Here is a 14,791-nt window from a genome sequence, read left to right on the forward strand (position 1 = left end):
ACATATATGGTCCCATTCTTTGAGGATAACTCAACTAGCAGGTTAGATGCACATCAACTAAAAAATAAGCACATCAGAATGCTAATAACATTATCATGATGGAATGCTCAAGGTGCCCACCCTACCTCTGAGAGAGGCCATTCTGGGTGCTTAGGGAAGGGGAGGTGTGAAGGGTGGTTGAGTTCAGGCTCTAAAGATGCAGACCTTCATCTAAAGATGTGTGACCTTGGGCAAATAATCTAACCTTGATTGTCTTCCTTTTCTATAACATGGATATAAAAAACATCCCTGCCCTGCATAGGGCTGTTGTAAGGATTAAAGAATGCCTAGCACATAGTAAATCCTCATCAAATGTCAGATACCATCATAAAGACACAGGTTCTGGGACTTCCCTGGCTGTCCAGTGGTTAAGACTCCACTGCAGGGGGCCCAGATTTGATTCCTGGTTGGTTGGGGAACTAAGATCCCATCCATCAGAGGGAAAGACATGCATAAAGACAGAAAGTGGTGAAAGACAGAAGTAACAGCCAGGAAGGGCTCCCGCTCCCCAGGAAACTGCACTCATGTCTATCTTAGTATTATCCAGAGTCAAGCAGACATAGGCACATAGTAGGTTTATAATTTGTTACAACTGAAACTGAGTTTTTATGGTGTAGTGGGTACTAATTAGCTGAATACAAAGTGTAAATATCTAATTTTCTCAAGGCAAGATATGATGTGGGTTGAGCACAGGTTCTGCAGTCAATTGCCTTGCTCAGATGCATGCTCTGCAACTTACTGGCTATATAACTCATGCAAGTTCCTCAACTCCAAATTCAGTCTCCTCTGCAAAATGGGCACAAAGGGTACCTACTTTACAGGGGCGCATAGAATATTAGACGAAATAATGTACGTATCTTACCACACTGCCTTGTTCAAAGGTAATAGTATATCATGATACGGTTTTGGAGTTAGGTTCAAATCCTGGTTCTATTACTAGTTAGGTGATCTTGGGCAATACTAATCCCTGCATCTCCCCTTTTCTCTCCTGAATAGGTAGGGTTTTGAGTGAGATAAGCCTGGTTTAGTACATCATTTATCTGTGGTGGCAGACTTTATTAAACAAAACTTTAATGGATACTATATCCCTAGTTGTTTGCTTTTAAGTCAGAGAATTTTCTCACAAGCTCATTGTACTTATGAGACTGTAAGCTTTTTTACAAATATTAACTCAATTCTCACTACAACTCCAAGAGGTACTTTTATTGTCCCCATTCTATGCATAAGGAAACTGAGGCAGAGAGGTTAAGTAGCTTGCACAAGGTCACAGGGACTACAAGTGGTATCAGGATTCAAATCCAGGCAGTCTGTTTAGCAACCACTGCTACGACTACTAAGGCCTACATGGAGAAAAAAGCGAGAATAACCTGTTTGTAAGAAGTCTACAGGTAGGTTATGTTGCAACCTGAATTTCAGCAAAGGGTGTGACCTAGAATACTTGCTGACACCTTTGCTTCAGCTACACTTGGACACCAGGAGAAATGGATATATTCCCCACCTAGCACCCAGCCCTACCCTGAGAATTTACACTGAAAACATTGTTCAGACTTTACTGTGCACCTACCATCCAAAGAATGTTTATGTGGGAATGATGCCAAGACGTGAGCTGGACACAGGGCTAACCCTGGGGATACTGGACTAGTCCACTTCCTAGTTGTAGATTTGGGCAATTATTTAGCCTTTCTCCTCCTGGGTTTTCCTATCAAAGCAGACAGATTAATACCTACTTCAGGGTTGTGATTAACACATGCCAAGTGCTTAGAAGAGCCTGGCCCAGGTAAGCACTGTAAGTGTTGCTACTTGTTTAGGTAAAGCAACCCAGGTTCTCCAAAAATCATGGCCACAAACTAGCTCCTATTCTAGTTTACCCTCTTGGCCCTGAACGCTGTAAAACTGTACACCTGGACATTGTGTTTGCGCCACAACCCACCAAACCCCCAAATCCCCCCCTTAAACCTGACCCCAATGTTCTAAATGGATTATTCTACCACCCCATCTTGTAAAATTCACTTAATAGCCCCACCCAAGATATAGACTCTACCTTCTAGATGGTTCCCCGCTAGTCACCATCCTTCAGTCTTATGACTTCCCTATAATGCTGGCAGCCTGTACACAGGCTTGACAAAGTCCTATTGTGACTCAAGCACAGCCCTTTGACACAGAAGCAGAGGACTAACTACCCCAACAGCTGCTTTTAACTTAACATTTGCACCAAATCTTGTACAATGGTTAGGTCTCATCAGCATCAAGACCTCTCATTCAACACCCATGTCCAGCGGCCTAATGTGTAAGTCTATAAGACCATACCTTAAGTTACCTATTTACAACTGGTTGGGAAACATGCATTTTTCCAAGTAGTAGTACACAAATGCCAATATTAAACACAAGAGGCTCAGGGCCTTTAATTAGTGCAGAATCAATCAGGTATTAACTGCTTGAACAAGCAGCTTCATTTATAGAATACTCATTTAGCAGTCATATTTGCATAGAAAGAACCACATAGGGAATTCCCTGGTGTTTTCACTGCAGGGGGACCGGGTTTGATCCCTGGTTGGGGGACTTAAGATCCTGCAAGCCACATGGTGTGGCCAAAGAAAAGAACCACACAATTATGTATATAGTCACCTTTATTATAATGCACGAGTACATTAGAAACTGACATGGATCTCTTTATTAAGACATGTAGATTCTCATGGGCATCTGCTTTCCACTTTTAAGAAAATCCAGTTTACTTGAGAATGGCCAAGATCTTAGTATCAGTACATCAAGTTTCCACCTCATAGGAAACCTGAAAGGGTCTCTTGGGACTCCCAGGTCACTGTACTGTCCACAGACCCGCCACACTCAAGTGTCTTCTGGAATTCCTTCTAAATTTCAAAAGGCACCTGGGCAACAGAACAGTGTTACTGATGGTTTTTAAGGTGCAGTTCCAGGGTTAAACATTGTGCTGAAACTTAACATTTTCAAATTGCCCAGGCTTATCTTCCAAAAATAGTGTATTACTCACTTTACTAATCTCCCTGCCAAACAAAGCATTGTTAACTGCACAAGTCAGGCAAGGCTCCTCTTCTCTCCTGAATGAAAAAGACAAAAAAGAATTAGATTCATACACAACAATCTTATTTCACTTTTCAATTCTGGTTTACTAGATGTCTCACTGCATGGTTTGTCTCCTCAGTCATTGTCCACAGGACTCTGAAAAGCTGTAGGAATATGCAGGCGCGGACTCGAGGCCCGGCTTCATCTCCAACGTTGTGGAAAGGGACTGTACATCATCGGGCAGAGCCCTATGCTCCCCTACGCCACCAGGACAGAGCCCGGGGAGTGACCTCCCGGGGTATCCACGTTGGAATGTCTGACTGAACAGTTACTGTAAGTTCCCATACGAACAAGTTCCGTTCTGAGAGCGGACAAAGTACATCAAAGTTAGCCTAGGTACCCAACTAACACAATCGACTATATGGTACTGTACTGTAATAGGTTTATAATACTTTTCACACAAATACATAAAAAACAAAACACAAAAAAATGTAAGAAACATTTTAAATTTTACAGTACCTTGAAAAGTACAACAGCTAGCATACAGGGGCTGGCCTCAAGTGAATAGGCCAGAGTTACTGACTGGAGGAGGGCGAGGAGGTGGGAGATGGTAGAACTGAAGGATCATCAGCAATAGGAGATGGAGGGCAAGCTGCAATTTCACTCATGCCTGACGTTGATGGCACAGGTTCTGGTCCCTTGCTGGATTCAATTCTATCTACCCTCTTGAAAAAACGATCCAGTGCTATCTGGGTACTAGCTTTTTTTCTCGTCAGATGACACAGTAGCACTGGATTGCATTCTGAATGGTTGCTTCAACTTTCGTGTACCGTTCTACGTTCGGGTCCTCTGCCTCAAAAACTAACAGTACCTCCTCACATAAAGAAAACCCCCTTACCACTTCCTGCATCATGAAACTCTTTCGTTCTTCAGCAGTGCCACCCACGTCACTGCTTTTATGCTTGTTTCCAGACATCCTGGGCTTAAAATACAGATACTGTCCTACTGTACTGCATACAGTACTGTAAAGTATGCTAAAGCACAACCACTTGTAGAGGATGCACGCATGTGACAATGTACACCTGAATTAACTTACGTGATTGGACATGTGCACACACGTTCGTATCTTAAGGTTTGTATGTAGAGGACTTACTGTACCCGTTTTCAAGACATTTCATTTCCCCGCATCCCATACTACATGACTTGAGGAAAGTTAAAGTCCACCAGGATTAACAACTGTTTCTAATAACTTCCAAAAGTTATGCTTTTATCTATCATAGTTACTGTCATTGTAGACATATGCTCCGCATATGCTGGCGCAACTTAACCCCCCATATCACAGAAAGGAACTGTACAAGAGACCAAACCCTTAGTTCCCCTGGAAAGATCGAGAGGGTACACACATTACATGGCTCACATGACAGCTTTGCTGTCTTTGGTTAAGTCATTCAAAATTGTTCCATCTGCAAAACAGAAATCTCTCCTCTATCGTTGAGTATTAAAGATGTGAAGATAAATTTTAAAAAGCCATCTTCCTGGAACATGAGCATACACCTAAAAAACTGTCAACATGCCTACAAAAAAAAAAGTAGCAAAATATCTAGATGCATGGAATGGCAGCATCTTCATGAAAGGGAACTGAGCTCAGAAGGATCAAATATCTTATGCAAAATGTTGGCAGGCAAACAATGACAGGCCAAAAGGAATTCGTAGATTTACTTACCCCGAATCAAATTATTTGAAATCCCAAACGAATGCTGCAAAACAAGGCAGGTAAGAGCTTTAATCCAGTACTACACCCAAACTGCTTAAAACAAATTTTTCATTCACTTCGGATCAACCTAGATTCAGACAGGCTGCTCTAGAGTTGTTTCCTGCATGGTTTGTCTCCTCAGTCATTGTCCACAGGACTCTGAGAAGCTGTAGGAATATGCAGGCGCGGACTCGAGGCCCGGCTTCATCTCCAACGTTGTGGAAAGGGACTGTACATCATGGGGCAGAGCCCTATGCTCCCCTATGCCACCAGGACAGAGCCCGGGGAGAGTGACCGCCCGGGGTATCCACGTTGGTCACTACACTTTAGAAATTAACTTCACCAAGTTGATAACTACTTCGCAGGGCTATCTATAAGGGAGTAGATCCCAATCACCCCAGAGCGTCAACAAGAGTTGCGCTCAAGACTAACCAGCAGACACATCAATAATCTGAATTTTCAACCAGGTACTCCAAAGACATCTAGGAATCCCAACAGGCGATTAGCTTGCTGCCAAAGAAACAGCAAATAACAAACAGCCGTTATAACCCCAATAAAGGCTCCTATTTTTAACCCGGTCGTCTGAAATAAAACAATTGCCCCAAAAGAAAAAATAAATGGCAGAACTAAGAATAATCCGAATCGGGAACAAAATGGCCTACATTCAACCCCACTGAAGACGCTAACGCGCCTCCCAAGAAGCAGCATAATGGCGCCAACAGGCAATAATGAGGGCGTGCGCTGCGCACTTAGCTTGTGGGCACGGAGGGTCGCGCCCTACACGCCTGGGATTTCCCGCGCTAGCGAACCTTGCTTACGGCCAAGATCCGCGGCCAGCGAGGCCTCCCCCGCCCACACCCGACCCGGCCCCATTTTTGCGAGTTAAGCGTAGTTAGCATGGACGCCGAAGATTCGGAATCATCCTAAACAGTATGACCCCCACAGAAAAGGCTGAGTGGCGGACCCAGTACCAGACAAAGCGCTGATGAAGCAGGCATCTAATCACACTCACCTAGTACCCAAAGCGCACGACAATAAGCTTCCCCTAAAAGACCGAACAGTTTCAAGGCATCGGTATTTATACCTTCTGAAGCCCTCGGAAGTCACGAAATGTCTATTGCGCCTGCGCCGCGTCATGCGCAGTTGGGGAGTTAGAAATTCGCTAAGGGTGCTGGGACTCCACTGCAGGTTAAGCCCCACCCCTACCTGGCGTAGAGGCATCTCGCGATACTAGAGACTTCGCGCGGGACCTTGAAAGTGCAAGTTACAGAAAGGGAGGTTTTGAAGTATTTAGGCTGATGGGTACGTGCTGGATCGGGTATTTACGACTCTACGATCAGTTCACCAATCTGGAGGATAAGCCGTTAAATAAAGTCGTCAAAAAAAACCTTTGGATTGGGCTTCCTTGGTGGCGCAGTGGTTAAGAATCCGTCTGCCAATGCAGGGGAACACGGGTTCGAGCCCCGGTCCGGGAAGATCCCACATGCCGCGGAGCGACTAAGCCCCCGCGCCTAGAGCCCGTGCTCCTCAACAAGAAGCCACCGAAATGAGAAGCCCGCGCGCCACAATGAAGAGCAGCCCCCGCTCGCCGCAACTAGAGAAAGCCCATGCGCAGCAACGAAGACCGAACACAGCCAACAATAAATAAATAAAATAAAATAATTTATTAAAAAAAAAAAACACCTTTGGATTGGTAAGTGTTCTGAATAGAAAAGGCATTTAAGCCTTGTCTGAAAAAAAAAACAGAAAAAGAAAAAGGCATCTAGAGAAATGCAGAGTCTCAAAAGGGATTGAATCTACCCTGTTACGTGTGAAATAAACATTTGATAAATGGCGTTGGTAAATAAGTCGGAAGTACTAAACTGTACACTTAAAAATGGTTAAACTGGTAAATTTTATGTTACGTGTATTTTAACACATATAGACACCTATTATAAAGAAGGCAAGCAAAGAATCCTGAAGATAAATGTTACATGTGAAATGTTGCAAATGTGATAGAATTTCGAATAAATGTTAGATAATTGACGTAGAGCCATCACAGCTCTGCTATAACGAGTAGAAACATTTATAGTGTTCCTCCTATAAGATTTTGTTCTGGGTGCTTTAAATACATTATTTACCATCACAGCAATTCTAAGACATTGGTATTATTACCCAGTTAAAAAATTTTTTTTTTTTTAATACCATGCATTTTCTTTCTTTCATTTATTTTTGGCTGTGTTGGGTCTTCCTTGCTGCGCGCAGGCTTTCTCTAGTTGTGGCGAGTGGGGGCTACTCTTCATTGCGGTGCACGGGCTTCTCACTGTGGTGGCTTCTCTTGTTGTGGAGCACGGGCTCTAGGTTCACGGGCTTCAGTAGTTGTGGCTCATGGGCTCTAGAGCGCAGGCTTAGTTGCTCTGTGGCATGTGGGATCTTCCTGGACCAGGACTTGAACCCATGTCCCCTGACTTGGCAGGCGGATTCTTAACCACTGCGCCACCAGGGAAGCCCTATTACCCAGAGCAGTGGTTCTCTAAGTGTAGTTGGCCAACTCTGGGGTCCCTGAAACTCTTTTGGGGGTTCATGAGGTCAAAACTATTTCATAATAATACTTACACTTTTTCTGCCTCCTTCACTATGTTGACTCCACACTGATGTAAAATGAAATTGTGGGTTAAACTGCTGGTGTCTTAGTTTGTTTCAAAGCCCTGTCACCAAACTGTACTGGTGGTCATTGTATTCTTCATCAACACAAATTTACAATTAAAAAAAAAGTCAGTTTCATCGAAGGACGTCCTTGATGAAGAAGTAAAAATCATTAATTTTACTAATTCTTGCCTTTTGAGTATCTGTCTTTTATTATTTATTTATTTATTTGGCTGCGTTGGGTCTTCGTTGCTATGCACGGGCTTTCTCTAGTTGTGGCGAGCAGGGGCTACTCTTCATTGTGGTGTGCGGGCTTCTCATTGCGGTGGCTTCTCTTGTTGCGAAGCACAGGCTCTAGGCGTGTGGGCTCAGTAGCTGTGGCTCACGGGCTCTAGAGCGCAGGCTCAGTAGTTGTGGCACACGGGCTTAGTTGCTCCGAGGCATGTGGGATCTTCCCGGACCAGGGCTCGAACCCGTGTCCCCTGCATTGGTAGCCGGATTCTTAACCACTGCACCACCAGGGAAGTCCTGAGTATCTGTTTTTTTAATATTCTATGTGACAAAGTGAGAAGTACACATAGAGCATTTATGCTGCATGTGAAAAGCTGATCTGCAGGAAAAGCACTTATGCCATTGTTTGAGTTGTGAGCTGAAAAAGCCAAGTTTTTTCATGGAATACTATTTCATTTGAAAGAATGGCTGACATCTTTACCAACTATATATCTTGTGTGGGACTGGATTTTCTTCATTTACTTAAACCAAAACACCATATAGTAACAGGTTGAATGCAAGAGCAGATATGAGAACTGAGTTGCCTTCAATTAAACCAGACAGTAAAGAGATTTGCAAAAAATGTAAAACAATGCCACTCTTCTCTATTTTTGGAAAATAGTTATTTTTCATACAAATATATTGTTAATTAACCTGTAGTGGATTATTATTTTGAAATGTATCATAAATATTTTAAAATTTTCTCAGTTTTAATCTTAGTACAATAAGTATCAATAGATATTACCAACAGATAGAAAGTTTTGTGGGGTTCTGAGTAATTTTTTAAATTATGAAGGGGTCACAAAACAAAAATGTTTGAGAACCAGTAGGTTAGAGGAAGAGAGACAAATAATTCTGCTACTTTTCTGGTGATATTACAAGTATTCAGTTGCCTTTCATTCACTCATTCAACACTTACTTAGTGAATATGACTTAATTTGCTAGGCATTGCGCTAGTCACTGGGGATTGAGATGAACCACTTTTTCTGTCCTTGAGTACTCACAGTGGGGGAAATAGACATGACAGCAAATTATACTTCTACTTGATAAGCGCTGTGTGGCATGAATAATGTATTCTGAGGACAGAGCAACTGAACAGTTGGCTAAAGGCTGAGAGGGTTTTCCTGGGGAGTTAAAATTTGAGCTAAAACTTGAAGGAATAGTAAAAGGGTGGAGTGTGGACGATGACAGCATTCCAAGTGAGGAACTAGCAGGCCTGTGGTCTCCCGGGAAGGGTGAGAGGTCAGCTTGATTAGGAACATCAAAGGGAGAACTGCCTGGGCTTTTCATGAGCCTGAGAAATAGGCAAGAGGTGAATACAAAGTATCTTGTGGTCCAGACAAAGTTTAAATTTTATCCTGCAGGTAACTAGGGGTCAATAGTTTTGAAGTAAAGGATTGCTCTATCTTTGCATTTTATCTTTTTTTGGCTGTGCCGCACGGCATGTGGGATCTTAGTTCCCAGGCCAGGGATTGAACCTGTGCCCCTGCAGTGGAAGCGCAGAGTCTTAACCACTGGACCACCAGGGAAGTCTCTATCTCTGCATTTTAGAAAGGTAACTCTAGTGGCAATGTCGGAGGATAGATTGGAGAGACTGGAGGTTATAAAGTCCCATTAAATTATGTTGGCTTTGAACTTGAATGGTAAACAAGGCAAGAGGAGATAAAGGAATTGAGAGACACTTTTTTTTTTTTAAATTCATTTATTTATTTATTTTTGGCTGTGTTGGGTCTTCGTTGCTGCACGCGGGCTTTCTCTAGTTGTGGCGAGCAGGGGCTACTCTTTGTTGCGGTGCACAGGCTTCTCACTGCGGTGGCTTCTCTTTGTTGCAGAGCACGGGCTCTAGGCCCACGGGCTTCAGTAGTTGTGGCTCACGGGCTCTAGAGCTCAGGCTCAGTAGTTGTGGCGCACGGGCTCAGTTGCTCCGTGGCATGTGGGATCTTCCCAGGCCAGGGCTCGAACCTGTGTCCCCTGCACTGGCAGGCAGATTCTAAACCACTGCGCCACCAGGGAAGTCCCCGAGAGACACTTCTGAGGTAGAGAATATACAGACTTTATTGTCCCACTGGACCTGCGAGGTAAGAGAGAAACTTGCAGATAATACCAAAGTTTCATTCTGGGATGCTGAACATATTGTGGTCTCTAACTCTGATAACTGAGAAAGTAGGTGGTAGGGGTAGCGAGTAAGGTCCACATAGGAGGTGAATATAAGTTTTTTTGTTGTTGTTAACCTCATTGTTTATTGAATTGTGAACTGCTGCAAACGCTGCTGAAGTCTCACTCATTCCGACCCCTCTCTCAGCACCCCCTTGAAAAGGAAACCTGGAGGTGCATACCTTGGGAACATGTGAGTGTATATATGTCTACAGGGTAATTGGATATAGGGTTGGACTCCAAGCAAGAAATCCGAGTTGTAAATAAAGATGTAGAGGTTGTCAGAATAAGAGTGGTGACTGAAGTCATGTTGGAAGAGCAGGGAGAGTGATGAGAGGACATGAAAACCCAACATTTAAACGGTGGTCAGGAAAGAAGCCGGGGGACAGAGGAAGCATGATCAGAGGAGAACCAGGAGACTGAGTGGTGTCTGAGAAGCCAAAGAAGAAGTTTTGAGGATTAGAACATGGCCCAGAGCATCACATGCTGCAGAGTAGTCGGATACATTTTGAGCTGAAAACAGGCCTTGGATGTGGCAGTTAACCAAGAAGACACTGGTAACCTCAGGGAAAGCCATTTTATTTTGGATTTAGTTTATATTTTAATGAGTTGAGTGAACATGGCTTTAGAAATGGAAAACAGCATGTATGGACCAGAGGTCCTACACGAATGTCAAGAAAACTGTTCAGTTTACATCTGCATTGCTTCTTTTTCCTGTCACTCATTTAGTTCAACTGCTTGGACTGTACAGGAATTTAAGTTGTTTAACGTTAGAATAGATTATGTGAAGGGAGTATGGGAAAAGTAGGTGATAGAGACAGGGGAAGATTGTTTTTCTTGGTGGGGCAGGAAGGAGATAAACGCTGATCGAATGAATGAATTAATGGTGTGTGTGTATGTCTCCTCAGTACCAGATGCAGAGAAGTTGAGGGTGTTTGTTCCTGTCATATGACCTCTATGCTTTATGAAGGAGGCGAAAATTCTTGGGGGAAGAAATTAATGGTACCCACAGAGGAGAAAGATGGAGCAAGCGGTCCAGGCTGCTGGTGTTTCCTTCTCGTCCCTTCACGCCTCTTACAGATGGAATTGAAACAGTGGTTTAGGCTGTGTTTTGGTTTCAGCACCTGGCTTTTCTTTATTGCACATTCTCAACTTCTGTAAGTAGACTTCCTATCCCATCCCCTCCCATTCAATATCCACTGGACTTGCCCTTTCTGATGGTGGTTTTCCAAACCCCTTCTCTGCAATTGTAGTCCTCTCTCTCCTGGGGTACAGTAATCAAAATCCTATGGACCCTAAATTCATTCACTGTTTCAGCAAACACTGGGCAATGTGTACCTTCGAAATACCCTTCTAGAGACAATGCGTGACCTCAAAAGGGTAATGGCAGTTTGAGGCCTCTTTGGAGGGCTAGTAGAAGGAAAATATGGGAGCAGGTGGAGCCCAATGGCACGAGCAGTTCTGACTCATGGTTTCTCTTAACCCTTGGTAAAGGGTGCTACAATAATCAAGGCCAGTCTCTGAAGTGACAAGTACAAAGTGAGTCATTGGTGAGGCCACCTCGACTGAAACTGGGCTGCTTGCCAGAGAGGAGTACATAAGCTACGATCTGTCCTATTGTGATGGCAGCCTGAGGTCTAATTATATTGTGGTCCAGACACAGTAAGTCCTTGCAGGGACAACTGATTAGGATGCAATTGCTTTTCCTTGAATGTATGTAAAGAGTGACTACATAATTTTCTTTGACTTTGGGGAGGTAACTTCACCTCTCAAGTTCTTCACTGGTAAAATGAGTGTACTTTCACTTACCTCCCAGTCTAGGTGGGATTAATAAAACCTAGAGCTGCACCTGCTGCACAGTGTGGGGTTCACAGGTGGCTTTCCTCTCTGCAGCTTATTCTTTTTCCACAATTCTGTACAAACAGACACAAACATCACTGACCTTCATCTCTGGTTACATTTAATATTCTTACTATAATTTTTCCCCCTCATCTACTTCTCATTTAGGGTGTCTAGCAATATTTTAGAGATTTTTTTTTTTTTTTTGCCACGCTGTGCAGCTTGCAGGATCTTAGTTCCCACGCCAGGGATTGAACCATGCTCCCTGCATTGGGAGCACGGAGTCTTAACCACTGGACTGCCAGGGAAGTCCCTTAGGGAGCATTTTTAAGCAACCTTAAATCATTTGGAGTGAGGTAGAACATAAAAAATAAACACTACACACCAGAATAGTATAATTTGTTTTTTTAATTCTAAAATACATTAATAATTAATATTGATAGGAAGACTGATATACAATGCAATTATTTATTTTACAAGGAGATTCTGTACATCAGGGAAGCATCTTGAAGTACAATACAACAGGCTTTTATTTCTTCTTTACATTACGATTGTGAATTGTTACTTACACGGAAAGAGAACACAAAATCCTCTTTATATATATATTTATATAAACACCTGAAAAGACTTGACTCCCAAAGTATCTTGTTTCAAAAGAACATGAATGAGATGAAAGATGAACTAGATTCCTTGGTGGCACATAGAAAGCCAGACAAGTAGCTCAGGAAATCAAATCCTGTTTCAAGCTTGGCACATTAAGGGAAAGGAAGGCAGTGAAAGGGGTTTGAAAAATGTCATCTGAAGCCACAGAGGATGCTGACATAAGCCAAATAGTTTCCAAAACAACAAGATAGAAAGGTTAGAAGAAGTTAACACTTAATGTGTGGCCACCTTATATACAGACCTCTAACACCTTTGTAGAATTGTCACTTATCTTCCCTTGGTCATACCAAATGTTAATGAATTTGAAGGAGATGTGGGCCCAGTGTATCTCCACAGCCATAAAGCACTTGACGTTTACTGAGAAATCCAAATACCTCCCTATACCCCATATGGAGGGAAGATACTACCTTTTAAGGTCACTTTAGCTTTGTTTTAACCTGATATTCTGATTGTTCAGCAAATCTTACATGGACATGAAAGGAGGAAAAGAGAAAAATCCACTGAAAGATCACATACAGAACAACATGGACTGCAGAAAAAATCAGAAGAAATCTATAAAATAGCCACAATTTTCTGAACATTAAAGGGAAAAAGCCACATTCATCAGTTAAGTAGAAACTATTTTTTTCCCTTCCACTTAGAGTGTGTAGGAATTAGAGGGAAATAATAAGGCTGTATGGTTTTCAGTAAAAATTCAAAGAAAGCAACTGAATCTTCTGTTTTAGGAAATCATATTAATATATATTACACATACAAAAAGGAGTGGGGCCTGAGTCAATGCCCAGGCACCAACTGCACCGGCTACAGCTTGGAAGAGGAGGGGTGAGTGAGGTGGAAGCTCCCAGAGAGGGTCAGCAGGAAGATCAGTGTTGGTAGTTAAGGCAAAGAGTGCAGCGGGAGAAGGCAAACAGTGCTGAGGAAAAGAGAGGAGCAGTGGGTCATGATCTTGCCCCTCCTAAATGCTTCTCCAAAGACCTTTTTCTATCTAGCACTCCACATCCCCAGGACCTTGCTGTGATTCTGGCTGGAAATGTGGGGCTGACAGCACACAAGTGCTCCCACAGAGTTGCTGCAACTCTGCTTTATGGGGGAAAATACATCTCTTGGTTAGAATGATTTAGAGTATCATTTGGTACAACAAAAGTACAATAGCCTATACAATTTAAGCCATGAGTCAGTTTTCTGCCAAGTTAGCCTCAATGTAAAGGCCTTTTTTGGTTTTGTTTTTATATACAGAAAACATATATGCTTTCTCATTTTCCCAACTTGGAATCTGGTTGCAGCTCAGACTGTTTAACAGACAGGAAAAACATAAGTTCCCATCATTTCTTCAAGATTTCTTTCTTTTTTTTACAGATAAAAGTCAGAATGACTTGTGCCAAAAGGAAGAACGTGTCAGATCCTGAGCTTCTCTTGGGCTGGACTGCCTGAAGAGGACTGGACTGCTGTGTTACAAGAAGTATAGTGCAGTGCTTTCAGCTGACATGCCAGTGTGGTATGAAGGCTTCCCCTGGAGGTGGGGGCCCCTTTTTCCAGAAGGTTGGGGGCCTCCAGAAGGTTTCCCCCATCACCAACTGGATGTGATGGCTAGAATTTAGCGCCTACACAGGTGGGTCTCACAACAGGACGGGGCAGGTAAGGCTAATGGTGCAAACTGTGCCTCAGCACAGGCAGTCATCCTGGGTGAGGGTGAGGTGCAGCCAATAAACCCTGGAACCTGCAAGTGACTCAGAACATTGGTGGCTGGTGAGGGAAGAGCCCTCAGGTATGCTGCAATATTAAAAGGTTCAAAAGCACTGACAAAGTGTTCAGCTTTGCCCAAGGCAGCACATGAGAATCCATTCCAGTGAAATGCTACATTCACAGAAGTGCTGTTCACCCCAGAACTATATCCCAGAGGACTCAATTCTGGCTGCGCTGAGAAGTGCTGAAGTTCCCTCCATGTCGCTCTGGAGACTGAAGCAGCAAGGCAGCCCTGTTTTAGGGGGTTGCTTAGATCCTCTCTCAAACTTCAGCATCATGGACGGTGGTAGCTAAAACAGATGATCAAAAAGAGCTGAGTTACCAGATATCGTAGATTTCTTTGCTATTACAATTGACCCTTGAACAACAAGGGTTAGAACTGTGCGAGTCCAATTGTACGTGGAGTTTTTTCAGTAGTAAATACCACAGAACTACATGACTGAATAGCCTGTGTAGGAAGTGGAACCATGGATACCGAGGTGCCACATATATGGAGGGGAGCTATAAATTATACGTGGATTTTCAACTGTTCAGAGGGTTGTGGGAGCCCCAACTCCTGCCTTGTTCACAGGTCAACTGTATTATCTTAAAAGTAATGAAATGAATGTTCCAATTTTAAAAAGTTACTTCTCCTCCACTCTAATCCTACCTGACATTTCTGTAGCA

General features: G+C 43.1%; 2 protein-coding genes and 1 long non-coding RNA gene across 20 annotated transcripts in view; 1 reads left to right on the plus strand and 2 right to left on the minus strand.

The window, feature by feature from the left end:
• Window positions 1-5,943, minus strand: part of RCC1 (regulator of chromosome condensation 1) — a 29,561-nt gene extending 23,618 nt beyond the window's left edge. For 2 of the 4 annotated variants that reach the window (XM_082440683.1, XM_082440681.1), the window contains exons 1-3: window positions 5,844-5,943; window positions 4,802-4,835; window positions 3,047-3,113 (exon numbers count right to left, since the gene is read on the minus strand). The gene's annotated coding sequence lies outside the window, so the exon portion shown is untranslated. Of the gene's footprint in view, window positions 1-2,648; window positions 2,925-3,046; window positions 3,114-4,801; window positions 4,836-5,843 lie in introns of those variants that run through there. The other 2 variants (XR_014257373.1, XM_082440684.1) reach the window with 2 other exon arrangements.
• The window catches only part of LOC309650376, a 90,173-nt gene that overhangs the window by 16,727 nt on the left and 58,655 nt on the right, over window positions 1-14,791 (plus strand). The gene's annotated exons all lie outside the window — the stretch shown is intronic.
• The window catches only part of PHACTR4 (phosphatase and actin regulator 4), a 150,937-nt gene continuing 148,253 nt past the window's right edge, over window positions 12,108-14,791 (minus strand). For all 15 annotated transcript variants that reach the window (XM_082440148.1, XM_082440143.1, XM_082440141.1 and 12 more), the window contains one exon: window positions 12,108-14,415. In XM_082440148.1, coding sequence (XP_082296274.1) covers window positions 14,400-14,415 — 16 coding nt within the window. In that variant the 3' untranslated portion in view covers window positions 12,108-14,399. The remainder of the gene's footprint in view (window positions 14,416-14,791) is intronic.

The sequence above is a fragment of the Balaenoptera physalus genome (genome assembly GCF_965194825.1).
Source record: "Balaenoptera physalus genome assembly, chromosome: 1".
Classification (NCBI taxonomy): domain Eukaryota; kingdom Metazoa; phylum Chordata; class Mammalia; order Artiodactyla; family Balaenopteridae; genus Balaenoptera; species Balaenoptera physalus.